The sequence below is a fragment of the Eleginops maclovinus genome, chromosome 20, assembly GCF_036324505.1.
Source record: "Eleginops maclovinus isolate JMC-PN-2008 ecotype Puerto Natales chromosome 20, JC_Emac_rtc_rv5, whole genome shotgun sequence".
Classification (NCBI taxonomy): domain Eukaryota; kingdom Metazoa; phylum Chordata; class Actinopteri; order Perciformes; family Eleginopidae; genus Eleginops; species Eleginops maclovinus.
Genome location: NC_086368.1, coordinates 17,122,040 through 17,138,606, shown reverse-complemented (window position 1 = coordinate 17,138,606; position 16,567 = coordinate 17,122,040). Strand labels below are relative to the sequence as shown.

Genomic DNA, 16,567 nt, shown 5'->3' with positions numbered 1-16,567 from the left:
CTCACTTACAGTATGTGCAGTTCTAAATTCATCCTGTAATACACATTTGTCACCAAAAGAGGTCAGCAGAACCCTTTTTATTACCAGGAAATAGCCCATTTAATCATTAATTGATAACTGGAAAAGAATAAAAAGGTTACAATATAGTCAACAGATCCGTTTTTTATTTTACTGAATGCCATATTAGATATATTGTTTGCTACGATTATAATCCAACACAAGCTGTGCAAAGTTTGAAAGTCTGATTATTCATCGGACCTTGGTATGATAAATAGAAACAAGAATATTTTCTGTTTATAGTGACGCAGCTAATATATACCCGTTGTACGAGGTGCAGGTATATTAGAGCATGTCTTTAACCAGATAGTTGTGATTTCTCTTATTGTTGAAATAAGGATGCCAATGATACAAATAATCTAAGCTCCCATCAGTTTTAAATTGTACAATGCAATGTAACAATGTAGTAAGGTCAAAGTCCAGGAAAAAACTGCTATGTTACTTCAACACAAAACATACCTGGTTGCAGCCTCAGTATTTTTCGGATAATCTAATGTTTTTTATAAATAAATATAATTGATCAAGTATGAGTGTTTAAAGAAACAACTGAATTTCCTTTTTACCTGAAAAACGAGTACATTTGGAGACAGACCTATTTTAGTTTTAATTGAAACAACAAAGTGATGCAGGAGAAATGACTTTTTCTTTGTCTGTGTGTGTCTGATGATGCTTTATTTAGAAAATGATCTTTTTAGATCCTTATGGTCTTACAACAAACACAAGCACCCCTTTCACACAAATTCACTCAATAGGTATTTATAGTTTATTGCAGTGTTTGTGAACAAATTGTAGAGGAACAGTCAAATCTCAGACTCCTCCCTGGGGGAGTTATCTCCTGTCAGCCTTCCTCTCCGCTGGAAGAGTCACTCTCTCTGCCCCTATCTACATCAATAGCGTTTCAACCCTGATGACAAAAGCTATCGACACTGTGTGGCGTCGTACTTGAGATCTGTGATTTATAAATGTGTATGGTTATATTTGCTCCGGTAAGTTTAAGCTCTCTTGTCTTTTCATTTATAGTTTTTGGTTCAAATTAAATTCACTGCTTTAAACATTATGTGATTTAAATGTATTGATTAGCTCTTTTCTGAAGAATCTGTCATGTTGTTAGGTCAGCCCTTTTTGCTGATGTGACATTTGTCGCTTGGGAGCAGAGAAAAATCTATTCAAAGTAGTTTACCCAAAATGAATGTCTCAATGTTAATATGAATATGCTACTTATGAACTATTAAGATAAAATTAATCAAAGATTTCACATTTAAATCTCAAATTAAATCTGTAGTATACTGCTGTGGCCCCCCTCCAGCGCACAGTAAGCAGCTCTGTGAGTTGTCTTCCGACCTTTAAATTATTCAAGTATTGTTTTCAAACCAATTATAAAACTTAATAATCAGTCATTTATTGATGTGTATACATTATGCAGTATGCGGGACTCAGATCTGATATTCAATTAATGAAATGTCTGAATTATTATCTTATAATGGTGAACATTTTATGGTTGTATTTTTGTTTTCTCAGATTTTTGCCATCTGTGCTTTTGCAACATGTGGAGGATACTATGGTCGTCTCCAGGTTAAAGTGGACTGTGCAGGCAGGAGGCAGAGTAACCTCAGCATCAACATTGATTTTGGATATCCTTTCAGGTAAAGTGGTTGTTTATGTTCCTTTCTAAATGTCTCTTGATCTAATTAGGTGATTTACCTATGAATAAATAAAGACCCATATTTGTTGTCTCACTGTTCTGTTTTTCTGTTTGGTTTAATCTTTTGATATTTGACATTGAATCTATTAGCATGTTAGGTTGTACATGAAATGTTGAATTAACAGACTTATTAACAACCTCATTTTACTGGATACCCAAATGAATGCATTCAGACTTACCAGACATGGCCAGACAATTGTTTCTGCGTATTTCATAAAATTAGTCAGCCAGACAAAAAAGATTTGAAAGCTGCACAGCTTTAATCCATCATGTAGTGAGGCTCAGCAGAGGGGACCTGCCCCATCTTACAGCTTGGTCAATTTAAAAATAGGATACTTGCCCAATTTAGGTCCAAAATGTTTCACTGGACCATTAAAAAGAACAGTCAGCTAAGACATAACGTCAGGTGGGATTTTATGATGTAATATCCCCTTTGGTATCTTTCTTTGTCCACATTTCGTTGTGACTCCTGCACATCTGCATGTTTCATGGCCACTTGGGTGCCATATAACCACCAGTAAGATGTTCGGTTAAAAAAAAGAGTTGAATTTGTCATCCCCATTGCTATTTTGAGTAAACTCTGAAGCCGTATTGTTAACTGAACGACTTCAGCCTGTCTTGAGAGTGACTGGCCACCATTAACATTTCATTAGATGAGTGGTTTGGTGGGTCTGTGGATGTGAACTCTCATGCCTTGTGGACCAACCCCTAACTCCATGCTTCTGTCAGTGATGGCCAACAGAACTGTTAATTAGTCCTCTCATTAACAGCTCAGCTGACTTGACACTGGTGTCTGTGTGTTAGTTCACTGTCATGTATAAATTTAACAATAACTCAAACTGCTTCAAACTGAATTCTAGAAATCTCTTTGAAATGTTATGTTATTTCAGATTTTCTGTTTTCATGTTTTCAGCAGGCAAACATTTGAAGAAGATGTCTTTTTGATTCTGCATGTACACTAAAAAGTTGCTTAATATGAGAACAGTAAATGTGTTGCTTAACACACAGCAATAAATCCCCTTTGCCACATTATATATTCTTGAATTTCATCCGGAGTATCTTACATCTTTGTGCATTCATAATTTATTTTAAAACAAGATAAGACAGATTTTAAGGTATCCAGAGGGAAAATGTTGCGCAACAGTTCCCAAAAATAAATTAATTTTAATGGTCTACAAAACCTTTCACAAAATGTAATGATGTATCCGATTCCTCAATTTGAAAGTGAATTGGCAAACTGTATTACATTAAAGATGTTGCTATAGTGTACTCCCTTTTGTCACAGAAAATAACTGCTTTTTTCCCTGACAGCGTTTTCCTGAATATTGCTAAATGTGTCCCTTTGTATGCAACATCAAATAGTTTCTCACTTGTGTATATTTAGTCTTAACCTTACTCTTCTAGCCAAAAATATGTTAAAGAAAGAGTACTCAGAATGCTAGTGAACATCGAGTGGCCAAAGTGAGGCATTTCTTACAGACTGAATCTCCTCACATGTTTTATAATAACAATCTTTTTTTTATCATTCACCTCTTTTCTGTCTTGCAGATTAAAAGATGTGCATTTTAATGCTCCATTGTGTGAGGCAGAGAGGGAAGAGATTATTTTCTTGCATGGCGACTTTTCCTCCGCTTCTCAGTTTTTCCTGACTGTGGGGGTTTTTGCTTTCCTGTACTCTCTGCTGGCAACCATTGTCTATGTCTTCTACCAGAACAACTATTTGAAGAACAACAGAGGCCCTCTCGTGGTCAGTGAGCTTATATCTTCTAAAAACATTCATCTAATAGTACCTGAATTAGACATTAGTTATAGTGTGATATTGATGTGTTTGTATAACATGAAAGACATCAAATTGCCCATCCAATTATTTAACGAGTTCTTTCCACTCTGTTGTCCTGAGCAGGATTTCGTTGTTACTTCCATCTTCTCCTGCATGTGGCTCGTGAGCAGTTGCTGTTGGGCCAAATCTCTTTCTGACATCAAGACAGCCACAAACCCAACACAGGTTCTCCTGCTCATTTCAGCCTGCAGAGCTCATGAGAACAAATGCACAGCCACCCAGGAGCCTCTCTGGTCACGACCTAACACATCTGTGGTGGGTGTTCATTCATCAAATTGTGCACTGAAACATACAAATGTATGTTACAAGACACTCACTTCTGTCCCTTTTCCTCCAGGTTTTTGGTTTTGTAAATGTCATCCTCTGGGTAGGCAATATTTGGTTTGTCTTCAAAGAGACAGGCTGGTACAAGACAGGTCAGAGATATCCAACAAGGAGTGCTTCTGGGAAACGCAACTGTGAAATGAGACAGCGTCTCTACAGTGAGAGCAGCTTCGAGCAGCCGGATGAGGGTTTCGGTCCCCAACTCTCCAGACAAGGCAGTGTCAATCAGCAGGTCAACAGACAAGTTAGCTTCAACGAGTCCCAAGTAAGCTTGACTTTACCGCACGCATATCTTGGCAAACCAGTAGTTTATGATAGGGACAGTAAAGTGGCGTCTCAAGGGCCGATGATATTTGTCAATGAGATGTGATTGTTAATTGGTACAATGCTCCATGTTGAGAACCAGACAGGGAAATGATTCTTAACTTGGGATAAAATGAAAACACCGATGGTATCGTTTTGAAAAATGTGGTCTTCCTAATGTGATAACTCACCATTTTGTGTTTATATATATAAATGGAAGTAGAGAGTATATATATGTATTTTTATTATAATCATGTTGGCCCTGCCTAGTGCAACATTTAGATAGATTTAGATGTTGCATTTACTTTAAGTATTGTGTGATACAAATTATTACTTATGTTGAATATGTTTTTTTGAAGTGATGCAGAGTACAGTGGTAGCACTTTATCTTTAGGTAAATAGGCAAAAAAAGAAAGGGTTTTCACAGCAGGGGCTTACAGCTGAGCTAATGTATTCATTCATTCATTATTTTTGTTTCAGTCACGGTACATATTTCACATAACATTAACTTTGAGAAGTTTGTAGCCCATGATGGAAAGGAGCACTTAGGATCAAATCTTATTTTACCTGCACCTTTCTCAAAATGAGATGGTCTGTCATCACAGCTGCCAGATTGCACGGCATGCAAGATATTCAAGCAAAAAAACTACTTTTCATATACTGTATGAACTGTTCTTTTAGAATATGCAACACTTGCTTTTAAAAATATATATTTGTCTGATTTGGTTTAGATTGTGTTGATATTGAGATTTTTCTCTCTGAATTTATTACACATCTTTCTGATTTTACCTGTGAATGAAAAACGTTTTTTCTTGTTTTCCTTTTTTGTCTTAATATATTTCTGAAGATATTTGGCCCTGTACTTTGTTTAAAGGGTAGCCAGTGTAGATGCCTATCTAGGAAATACATCTAACCAAAGCACTAGTGTTATCGCTATGAATATTTGCTGTTTAACTGTAACATTATCAAGTGAATAATGAGTACTGTTTAGGTTAAGATTAACATTATTGTGTGTGTATATCTGTGTAAATATATCTAAATTCACATGCTATTGTTCAAAGAAATATATTCTAAAATAATTTGTTGCATACTACAAAAAAGGAATTACATTAAAGATACATCATTTGGATTTTGAATATTGTGCTCATGTTGCACTGATACCTTTATTGTCATAGTTTCTGCATTATACTGATCCTTACTTTAATTAAAAAGAGGAGATAATCTCTATATAATTCATAACCTACTGTTCAAAGTGTGTAGAGTAATGGTGTGTGTGTGTGTGTGTGTGTGTGTGTGTGTGTGTGTGTGTGTGTGTGTGTGTGTGTGTGTGTGTGTGTGTGTGTGTGTGTGTGTGTGTGTGTGTGTGTGTGTGTGTGTGTGTGTGTGTGTGTGTGTGTGTGTGTGTGTGTGTGTGTGTGTGTGTGTGTGTGTGTGTGTGTGTTATTCTGATGAAGATATTAGGCATTTCCGATTATGCCAGGCATTCAATTTAGTTTGTTGAGCTATAATTGGAAATAATATGTTGATTATTATGAAAATATCATTAAATCATCAATAACGCCCGTTATGGACGTTTATTATTTGCTTACCTTGTGAAGCAGAGCTGGTGTCTTGAACACCAGCCAGGAAAAGTATCCAATGCATCTTTACATTTGTTTTTCAGCCCTTTGTATGCAGCTCCTCCTTTCTAATGTGAACAATTAGAACAAAGGGAGCCAGTGCTTGTGTCAGCCGGCCCTCTGACAGACACACTAACTATATGCAGGTGTCCAGAGAAAGCTCTGGAAGAAAATTACTGTGTTTAAGCCCACAGCATAACAATTAGGGTCAGGTTATCAGCAGGAAACAAAAGGGCTTTGGTATTCAAGAAGGGTGCATTTATCCCCTCTGAGCTGCACCATGTTATAGACTAATGTGTAACATTTATCCTTGGTAATGTCTGTATTTCCCACCAGCAGCGCATGAAGCACCCTGGCCTTTATTTACAATCGAGAGTAGTACGCTTTTTTTTTTTCTTTCTTATCTATACACAAGAGATCTACTGCATATCTGTTTGTCATTGGGAGAGGAACCCTCCCTCTGTTGCTTTTTCTGAGGTTTCTTCCATTTCTTTTGGAGCATTTCCTTTTCCTTTGCGAGGGTCAAAGGACAGGAGGTGTTGTATGCTGTACCCAGTGTAAAGCTTCCTGAAATAAATATGTAATTTGTGATGTTGTGCTATAAAAATAAAATGTCATTGATTTATTAATGATTGATAGGTTGATTTTTTATTTATATTATATATTGGTTGGTTGGTTGGTTGGTTGGTTGGTTGGTTGGTTGGTTGGTTGGTTGAATGAAATGTATTCTTACAGGACACATAAAACCACACTGCAGATGTGATGTAAGGGTTCATGTAATGACTTTGGCCTCCAGGGGGTGGTAGAGCATAACACTTAAATTGAGTCTGCATGGTTCCCACAGCAGATAGCGTTAATCATGTATTTCTAAAGGACTTTTTTATTTTGTTGGCAGATGAGCCTCCCTTGTTTACTTCTTCTCTTTACCTTTAAGACGAGAAAGATCTTATTGATTCTGGTAATATTATTGGACTACAATTTCAACAGCAATTAGGAGTATTTATTTCATATTTTCATTGTAAACGTAATTGTCAAGGGTATTAAATATTCCCTCAAGTCTGATATTCACACAGATAATTCAGAGTCTTGCTAATGCAGTGCCCCTTTAAAATGCCTTAATTTGCCTCACATTTTTATTTGTGTTTCCCAAGTAAGAGCTTTAAACAATTACCATTGCACTCGCAAATGGTATGATTCATACTTTTTACATAATGAGTTCATTTGTCATCATATTTCATGAAAATGCTTTGTTGCTTGAAACTTTTGCCAATTACTGTAAGACACTTACTGTTAATCTAACACTTAGAGGTTAAGTAGTAGTCTTTAGAATTACCTCAGTTGTTGTGGCCACTCGAGACAATTTACAAAAGATAACGAGGGATTAGAGCGGGGTCACACACTGTCACTTGATATCTTTTGAGTATTTACACCATTAACTATTCATTTGTGCTGAATATAAAGACAGCTACTGAATATATATTATGTTAGATTTAAAGACTTAATTCAAACCTTAAAGCAACCTCTGTATAGGAAAAGCATCCATTTTGTCCTGTTTTTTCGTGTTAAAGGTTTTTATGTTGTGCATTCAATTGAAAGATATAGTCAAAGTGTTCATTTGTACCGTTTTATAGCTCTTTGAGGCAACCCTTTTGTTTGGGGGATATGGAAATGAATCTTGACTTGAATTTATAAACTATCAGTTAATTTCATGAGATCATGAATGTATAATTTGAAGACAAAATAACACAGTAGTAGATTTATTTTTCTTCCATGGATTTATTATCTGAGAGGGCGGCCCAACCTTCACCCTCAATTGCTCCTGTGGGTATAGTCCACAGTATTCAATGTGTTACATGTCTAATATATGTAATATGTACTGTAAAGCGCTTTTGGAAAAGCACAAAAATAAACACCATGAATTATAATTTTTATCTAATCAACGATTTATTGTTTTCATTTTTCCTATGAACATTGTTAGACCATTTAAACATACAAACAAGAAAATGCCCCATGTTGGATACATATTCACTATAGAAGAAGTGTGATCACATTTCAGCAGGTGTAGCTTGATTTGAGAGTTGAGGTTTGTGAGGTGCAGAGTGGGACAGTTCATTAATCACTTACATATTCCCTCCATCATTTATTTACTAACCCTAACCCGCACACAAACACAGAAATGCTGTGCAACCTCCACAGCAATTGTATTTCATTACAAATCTTAGTTTATACATATTAACAGGTGAAATTCAATTTTTTTCAAAAGGATCTTTTTAAGAATTTTAAAGTGATTATAAGGAAAATGTCCAAAATGATGATATCATTGTGGTTAAGACACAGAGGACACTTCTGTCTTGCTTGTAGACACTGAAGTCTCATCCTCCACCATGCCGCCCATTCCAATAGTGCTCAGCATGCAGTTACGGAACTGAAAAAGGAGAACAAAGAAAAACAAGCACATGGTTTAGGATTGAGCAAAGATTTTTAAAAAAGCAGATTTTAAAAACTGGGGAATATTTAATATATTTGGCCAACCTGTTTGTTCATCATCACGTAGATAACAGGGTTGTACAGGGCTGAGCTCTTTGCAAAGAAGGCAGGGATGCCTGCTGTCATGGCGGTGAAGGCAGCTCCCTTGTTCAAGAAGATCCAAGCAGCGAAAGAGGCATATGGCACCCAAGCTACCAGGAATCCGAAGACCATCAGGATGCACATGCGTGTCACTTCCCTCTCAGCCTTCTGGGTGGACTCTGACTCCTGCTGCTGGGCTGCAGCCTAAAGTTTTTGTGATCAGATAAACATAATTAGGATTCACAGCACACATGGTTTTGCTGAATATTAAATTAAAGTTGTATTTCTCTGAAGTTTTAAGGTAAACATTTAATACACTTCACTTACGGCTTTGACTGTCATGACAAGGCTTCCGTAAGAGAAGAAAATGAGGAATACGGGAACCGAGAAGTGTACAATAAACATGTACATGACGTATGATTCATTGTTGAAGCCTGGAGCCAGAGTGTAGTAGTCAGGTCCGCAGGAGCACTGCATGCCCTCAGGAATGTACCTGTGGGATTAAAGAAGGAAAGTGATTTTACATCATTGAGTCTATAACAAAACAAGCTATGCATTAACAGTATCTAATTACATCTTTCAATGTCACTTTCTTAAGCTTGAACGGTCTGAGTGTTTCTCAGGTTTTTAAAATCTTAGTGGTCAGGTTTCAGAAGTTTTAATTCATTTGTATTGTAAGTTAAATGTAAACAAATACAAATTTGAATTACCTGGACCAGCCAAACAGTGGGGGTGCAGCACATGTGAAAGCCATGAACCAGGTGAACCCAACACCAATTCCAGCATGACTATTACCGAACTTGAAGCTTCCCATGGGTTTGCAGACCACAATATATCTCTCAATAGCAAGCACTACCAGAGACCACAGAGCCACCTGACCTGTAGAGAGAAAGAGCATCTTAGACAAGATCCCTACAAATAAATGTTTACCTTCACTATATCCCAATCTTTGTCAGGATTTAAGAATGTCTATTGATTTAATCAAAGCTGCATGGGTTCTCAAATACTCAGGAAATGTTCTTGTGGATTTTAAGTAGCTGTCCAACAAAACATGTGAAAAAATAAAACTAACTTCATACCTCCAAGTGTGGCCATGAATCCCTCAATAGCACAGAAAGTGGGGCCAAGAATGAAGTAGCCGTTGATAGCAGATGTGAAGGTGATGGTGAATCCAAAGGCGCACATGATCAGCCCAGCCACAGCCAGGTTGACCAAGATGTAGTTGAGAGGCGACTGGAGCTTCTTGTTCTGGAACGTTACTAGCAATGTCAGAGCGTTGATGGGAGTTCCAGTGAAGATCAGGAAGACCATGTAGACAGCTAGAAGCTTGAATACAATGGGATCTGCCAAATAATACTGTGGGTATTCATAAGGACTTCTAACAAGTCCAGTCCTGTTGGACATAGGGATGTAGAAGTTATTGCCTTCTGTGCCATTGGGCTCCATTCCTGAATCCCAAGCCATCTTCAGTTTCCTTCTTTGCTAGAGCTACAAACAAAGGGCTGCACTAAAAGTATAAGAGGTCAAAAGAAGTCCCCAGTGGATTAAGACAGCTCTCACAGCTTATGCTGTTGTGGGTGCTGTTTTATACCTCCCGAGGTTATCCCTACATTGGCAAAAATAGATCATAAGAGGATTGTGAGGAAGTAGGCTGCTCAAGTCTGATCTATGAACGTCTTGTTATGGACAGTGCCTTTATTCATATATTGAAAATCATTTATTTATCTTTATGATATATATATCAATAAGTAGAAGGTGTTTCAGTACAACACTCAACGCTCTCTGAGCATACTTCGTAGATGGTATATATTTAAATTCTCACAGTCATATAATTAAAATACTCTTGGGAAAAACAAGGTGTAGGATTAATTGATTTTTTTTAAATTAAGGTTATAAGATAACTGAAAAGTATGCTCAAAAATATTAACAGCTATACTATTTAAAAGGGAATGAATAACTAGTCAACCTATTACTGTTTCATTTCCTTATGTCAACAACACAAATGATCATCCAACAATGTCTTGATCCGTGCAAAGTATATTACATGCATGCAGAAAGAACTTTGAATGCATTAGATAAGATGAAGTTCAGGCCAGTTTAAGCAAAATGCACTTTACATGAGCAAATGCAGTTCAATGTTTTCGCTCTGTGCTGTTTAACTATTACTTACTTTCCCAATGATCCCACCAGGGGGCGCTCCCATCGGTGTTTGTGCCTGCTATCAGGAAGCTATGCTTTAATTCAATCAGTACTGTCATCTTCCAGGACAGGCATCTGACGGACGGAATTCAGGGATAAGATAAGATAAGATATACCTTATTGATCCCAATTTGGGTTTTTTTTCCACGTAAAATATAAGAGTTTTTTTCCTGTCATTTTTTAAGATGTTGCATTTGTTGCGTTATTGACCTCAATAACCCTAGTTCACAATGTTTGGGAATGTGATATTTTTATAAACCAAATAATGCAAGCAATGCATTTGTAATGTTGGCAATGAAAGCACAGAATTACACTTATGTTTCTACACTTTGTTTCGTGTTTGGGCAAAAGACATTCATAATGAGTACAATTAAATCTTGACAGAAACAACTTGATGCGGAGTAGACCATTTAAACGTCACAACTGAGATGAGATCCAGATAATGACAGCTCACAGACTACGCTCACACGGAGGATCTCCTGGGGGCGTGGCTTCAGTTCGAAAATTATGAATTGGTCTCATGTAGAATACAGTTTATTTTTCAGTGGTAACATTACTGACAACATATATGAACCAACAACAACTTATTTACTTCTGTGTTTTAAAAAGTAAAACATACTCTCTGGTGCTTAAAAACATGCTTTTTATATCAGGTACAAAATTACAATGTAACAGTAACAAATTACATAGATTTCACAGCAGATCATTGCTGTAAAAAACTGTACAAATCAAATATTGAAAGTTAAACATTTGCAGATGGACTCAATAGAAAGTAGTGCAATATGACAGTTTTGCTCAGTGTTAAAAACATTGAAGTGTGTATATCATTTTAAATTGAATAGCAATAAATAGGCACACCTGAATCACATGAACTTTCCTTTTTAAAATACAGTTTTGTGCTGTTTTGGTATTTTACGCAAAAATAAATCACTAAATAAGTTGTGACAAATATTAAACACCATAACACTTTTGTGGTCAGCCCAATGGCCCCTAACTTAAATGGGGTGAAGCCTGGGAGCTAGTTCAGGCAGTCAAGCATATAACGCCCCTCGTCACTCTTACAGCCAACCAACCATAGTCCCCTGAATCTGGCGCTCTATTTAAGCTGTCAGATCTGCCTACAGTACCTCTGCCTCGCTGCTGCTGCTGCTGCTGCGGCTGCGTTCACGATGCTCGCCTGCCCCACCACCACCCTAGCGTCCACCCCAGCTTCCACCTGTAGGCTCGGGGGATAGTTATCTAATCATCACTCAATGTTTTATGTTAATGTGTGGAGTGATGAGGCCCGAGCCTAGACGCCAAACTTAAACTATATAATGCTTCTAATAAACATGTGAATGAAACAAGTGAGTTGTCTGACTGAACTGATATTATGATATCTAGTATGAAGTTATTTTATTGTTTACTATCTTTATTAATGTACATAGCACACTTGTTGCTGAGTAGGAATTCACTTGTCTCATGTTGGCAGTAGCTCAGTGACGTCCTCTTCTGTACTCTTGTAAGAACATGGCAAAGATGTTGATCCTGAGGCCTGGGACCAACCACTACCTGTGGTCCTCTGGTGCTGAGCAGGGTTTGTTGGATTACTTTAAAAGTATGATCCATTACAATTACTAATTAACTTTAAAATCAGCAATTTAACGAGAAGTTGTGAATAACCTATGACGACATAGTACAGTTTAAAAAAGCAATTAAATTCAGCTTATAAACGTATAGATAAAAACCTAATACAGAACAGTATACAGTAGCTTATGAAGCGGACAGAAAATCGGCTCCTTTTACAAGAAACAGAATATGCTCTTTTTTAATGTACTACTATATAAAGATGAAGAGCTTCCACATTATATTAAACAAAACAGGTTTCCCCAAATGAACTCTGAAAAAGAACCATAGAAAATACAGGCAATATACTGGACTAATGATTCCAAATTATAGTCTTAATATATGAATTTAAAGCAAACAGTATTTTGTGTCCACCTTCTTTGAAATATAGGCCATGATGATGAACTAGAAGATTAGATACGGTTTCACTCAAGGCTCCTTACACATGGTGTCTTGAAGTGAATTATTTTTGAGGTGTGCACGTGCTTTGTAATATATCATTATACGTTTATAGAAAAGTAACATTTATCAGAACTAGCTGGTGTTACTCCACCGCATCTGATCCGAAGTTCATCTTTCATGACTGCATCTGCCAGAGATGTCACAGTTTTCCTTATTGAGGCCATGGTATAATAATTATTGTTTTATTTCTTAAACATGCCTCCAGTCTCCTGCCTCTAACTGCACTATGTTTTAAGCATTTGCTTAAAATATAATCAATTAAATGATTGATTATTGAAACTGGTCAAGGAAGAGGCTCCCTTTAAAGGCTCTTTAAACATGCATGTGATAAATAGGCACATAAACAAAAACCTTTGAATTTAAAAGGTTCTTCTTGGCTATGGCTTCAAACATCCAACAATTTCTTCGTAGGTTGAATCGAGAAACATGTCATGGCAGGCCTTACGTTACTTTCAGGTCTACAATCTCCAAATATGCCACACTGACATTTGACTGAACAGCAAATCAGCAGATCTAACAAAGACTTACTTAATAGCCAAAGGGCATAATATCCCTTACAATAAAACATCTTTTGCAATTTACCTTCATTTGCGGTTCTGAATCCTTGGACAGCACTGGCATTAAGGTGTCTTACAGCTTATGAGTCCAAAGCAGATAATCATCACCACAACTAAGCTGATGAGAGGTATATGAGACGTTTCAGGAACAAATTGAATGCATTTTCAGGTCCAACCATGTTCTACTAGAAACAACTGTGGTTACTCAAAAAGACTTCTCACTATGACTCTCTGAAGTGAGGATGTAGATGTTCTGCTCCCTAACACCCATGACATATTCAGTAATTGGATGACTAGAATAAGCTAATTTGTGAATGTGCCACCTTTCCGGCACTTCAATTACACACAGTGTCTTTTTTTACCTGAGACATCACTTAGCACTCTATATAAGTTGCTTAACAAAGAGGAAACAAGATCGGATATCCAGGTGAGATAATGCGAGTAATCCAATAAGGATAATGCCACCCATGTCCTCCATATGGAGACAGACACTGATGGTTAACATTTTCATGTTAATGGCCAATAAATAATACAAATTAAACACAATGTGCAATCAAGGAAAGACAGTAAGCATGCAGTAGTTTTTCTTCCCATTTCTTTCTTAAAAATTAGACAGAAAAGCTACTAAATTAGGGGTTGAGCACACATACAGTAGGTCAAAAGTCCTTTTCCAATGAGTTATATTTTCATCAGTGTTCTCAAAAGGGAAGCTACTGTTATACAAATGATAAATGTATATAAACATGATTCCATGTGTGATTAACTTATTGGGAGTAAGTTTACTGTTAATGGTGTCATAAGAGTTAAATGAGTTTAATTCCGTTTCATGAAGGATTAGGATTATTGTTCCGTGCCTCCAAATTGGAGCAAATTTTCTTGACCTTGGCCCTTGGTATATCCGGTCTTAACATAAATTACTGTCTACTGCAATTTAAGGAATACGTCACCCAGCTTTAATCCTGTTTTGGCATTTGACATTGGGGTCAGTGCGGAGGTATAAAAGTCACACTGTGCAGCTCTGTCAATCGAGTCCACCAACACTCTTGGGTTGTTCAGGTGAAGAAGCTAAACAGAACAAGAGACTAGTCAAGATGGTTTGGGACGGAGGAATCGAGCCCAATGGCACAGAAGGCAAGAACTTCTACATCCCTATGTCCAACAGGACTGGGATTGTTAGAAGTCCTTATGAATACCAACAGTATTATATGGTAGATCCCATGGTCTACAAGCTTCTAGCTTGCTACATGCTCTTCCTGATCTTCACTGGAACTCCCATCAACGCTCTGACATTGCTAGTAACGTTCCAGAACAAGAAGCTCCAGACGCCTCTCAACTACATCTTGGTCAACCTGGCTGTGGCTGGGCTAATCATGTGCGCCTTTGGATTCACCATCACCTTCACATCTGCTATCAACGGCTACTTCATTCTTGGCCCCACTTTCTGTGCTATTGAGGATTCATGGCCACACTTGGAGGTATGCAGTTAGTTTTATTCTTTCACACGTTTTGTTGGACAGCTACTTAAAATCCACCAGTACATTTCCTGAGTATTTTAGAAGTTAACCCAGAGCAGCTTTAATTATGTCAAAGGCCTTTATTAAAACCTGAAAAAGATTGAAATACAGTGAACATCCCCTTCCTTCTAAGATGTTAACAAGGTAAAAGTTTATTTGCAAGGATCTTGTCTAAGATGCTCTTTCTCTCTACAGGTGAAGTTGCTCTCTGGTCTCTGGTAGTGCTGGCTATTGAAAGATACATTGTTGTCTGCAAACCCATGGGAAGCTTCAAGTTCAGTGGTACACACGCTGGAATTGGTGTTGGGTTCACCTGGATCATGGCTTTCGCATGTGCTGGACCTCCACTGTTCGGCTGGTCCAGGTAATTCACATTTTCCATAAGATTTAAAAACATCCAGAACCACTTAAACAAACCATTCGTGCTTAGAAAAGAGGCATAGATAGAGACTGTAATTAGATACTGTAAATGTAGCGCTTTCTTTAAGGCTGAAGTCGTAATGATTCCCTTGCACTTTCACAGGTACATTCCTGAGGGCATGCAGTGCTCCTGCGGACCTGACTACTACACTCTGGCTCCAGGCTTCAACAATGAATCATACGTCATGTACATGTTTATTGTACACTTCTTCACTCCTGTATTCCTAATTTTCTTCTCTTACGGAAGCCTTGTCATGACAGTCAAAGCCGTAAGTAAAGTGTATTAAATGTTTACCTCAGCGTTAAAACTCCAGAGAAATACAACTATCATTTTCTTTTAAAATTCAGCAAAACCATGTGTGCTGTGAATCCTAATTATGATTTTCTTTGACAAAAACTTTAGGCTGCAGCCCAGCAGCAGGAGTCAGAGTCCACCCAGAAGGCTGAGAGGGAAGTGACACGCATGTGCATCTTGATGGTCTTCGGATTCCTGGTAGCTTGGGTGCCATATGCCTCTTTCGCTGGTTGGATCTTCTTGAACAAGGGAGCTGCCTTCACCGCCATGACAGCAGCTCTCCCCGCCTTCTTTGCAAAGAGCTCAGCCCTGTACAACCCTGTTATCTACGTGCTGATGAACAAACAGGTGGACTGAATACATTGTCTTCTTTCTAGAACCTGCTTTTACTCTTTCCTCAATACTTAACAATGCACTTGTTTTTCTGAATTTTCTGTCTTTGTTCTCTTTTTCAGTTCCGTAACTGCATGCTGAGCACCATTGGAATGGGCGGTATGGTGGAGGATGAGACCTCAGTATCTGCCAGCAAGACAGAAGTGTCCTCTGTGTCTTAAATATAGAGACATTTTCATACACCTGGACATGTTCATTTCCTTTTTTTCTTTGGTCGGGAATAATTCCTGGATGTGGACCGAGTAAAGTTCAGGGACGTCTGGGCTACTTGACCAGTGATGAACAGCTCCAGCGACAAACTCATGAACTGCATTTTCTCATCTTTCCTTTGAAGAATGTTGGAAAGTGTTTGTCATGTCCTTTGTCAATCTGAATTCAAAATCATTGCAAATAATGGTAAGATCTGTGAACTCATGTATGTGGATGCTCACTTTGACTCCCACTGATGTCAGAGGCACAGCTGTCACTGTAACGTTTAAGCTATTTGGAACCATTGAATTTACATTACATCCTTAAAGAACATTTGGTTTAAATACAGCAATATATTTTTTTCTCTAACATCAGTGGGAACATATTTTGTACTGTATTTTCAAAATGAGCAACTATATACAATGTAAAACTTTTGTCACTTGCTGAGTTGGTCATCATGAATTGTAAACATTGTATATATAAAAATGAACATAGATAAATAAATGCATGCATAAAGAAA

At 37.5% G+C, this 16,567-nt stretch overlaps 3 protein-coding genes across 5 annotated transcripts; 2 read left to right on the top strand and 1 right to left on the bottom strand.

Moving 5' to 3' along the window:
* Positions 1 to 953: 953 nt before the first annotated feature.
* On the top strand, positions 954 to 5,534 carry synprb (synaptoporin b). The gene is made up of 5 exons (XM_063911620.1): positions 954 to 1,043; positions 1,576 to 1,700; positions 3,308 to 3,506; positions 3,663 to 3,854; positions 3,937 to 5,534. Exons 1-5 carry the CDS (start codon positions 1,020 to 1,022, stop codon positions 4,291 to 4,293), a joined length of 897 nt encoding a protein of 298 aa, XP_063767690.1. The 5' UTR covers positions 954 to 1,019; the 3' UTR covers positions 4,294 to 5,534.
* A 2,230-nt stretch (positions 5,535 to 7,764) lies between these two features.
* On the bottom strand, positions 7,765 to 13,473 carry LOC134883307 (green-sensitive opsin-like). Of its 3 annotated transcripts, none has more exons than XM_063911618.1 (6): positions 13,262 to 13,473; positions 9,493 to 12,179; positions 9,124 to 9,292; positions 8,741 to 8,906; positions 8,378 to 8,617; positions 7,765 to 8,270 (listed from the first exon to the last, which is right to left on the bottom strand). In XM_063911618.1, exons 2-6 carry the CDS (start codon positions 9,875 to 9,877, stop codon positions 8,172 to 8,174), a joined length of 1,059 nt encoding a protein of 352 aa, XP_063767688.1. In that variant the 5' UTR covers positions 9,878 to 12,179; positions 13,262 to 13,473; the 3' UTR covers positions 7,765 to 8,171. The 3 variants fall into 3 exon arrangements, with proteins under 3 accessions (XP_063767688.1, XP_063767689.1, XP_063767687.1); XM_063911619.1 differs by having other exon boundaries at positions 9,493 to 9,920; positions 13,262 to 13,451; XM_063911617.1 differs by having other exon boundaries at positions 9,493 to 13,458.
* A 788-nt stretch (positions 13,474 to 14,261) lies between these two features.
* On the top strand, positions 14,262 to 16,567 carry LOC134883306 (green-sensitive opsin-like). The gene is given in 6 exon segments (XM_063911616.1): positions 14,262 to 14,685; positions 14,688 to 14,711; positions 14,946 to 15,114; positions 15,274 to 15,439; positions 15,574 to 15,813; positions 15,921 to 16,567. Coding segments are annotated over 6 exon segments (1,056 nt in total). The 5' UTR covers positions 14,262 to 14,327; the 3' UTR covers positions 16,020 to 16,567.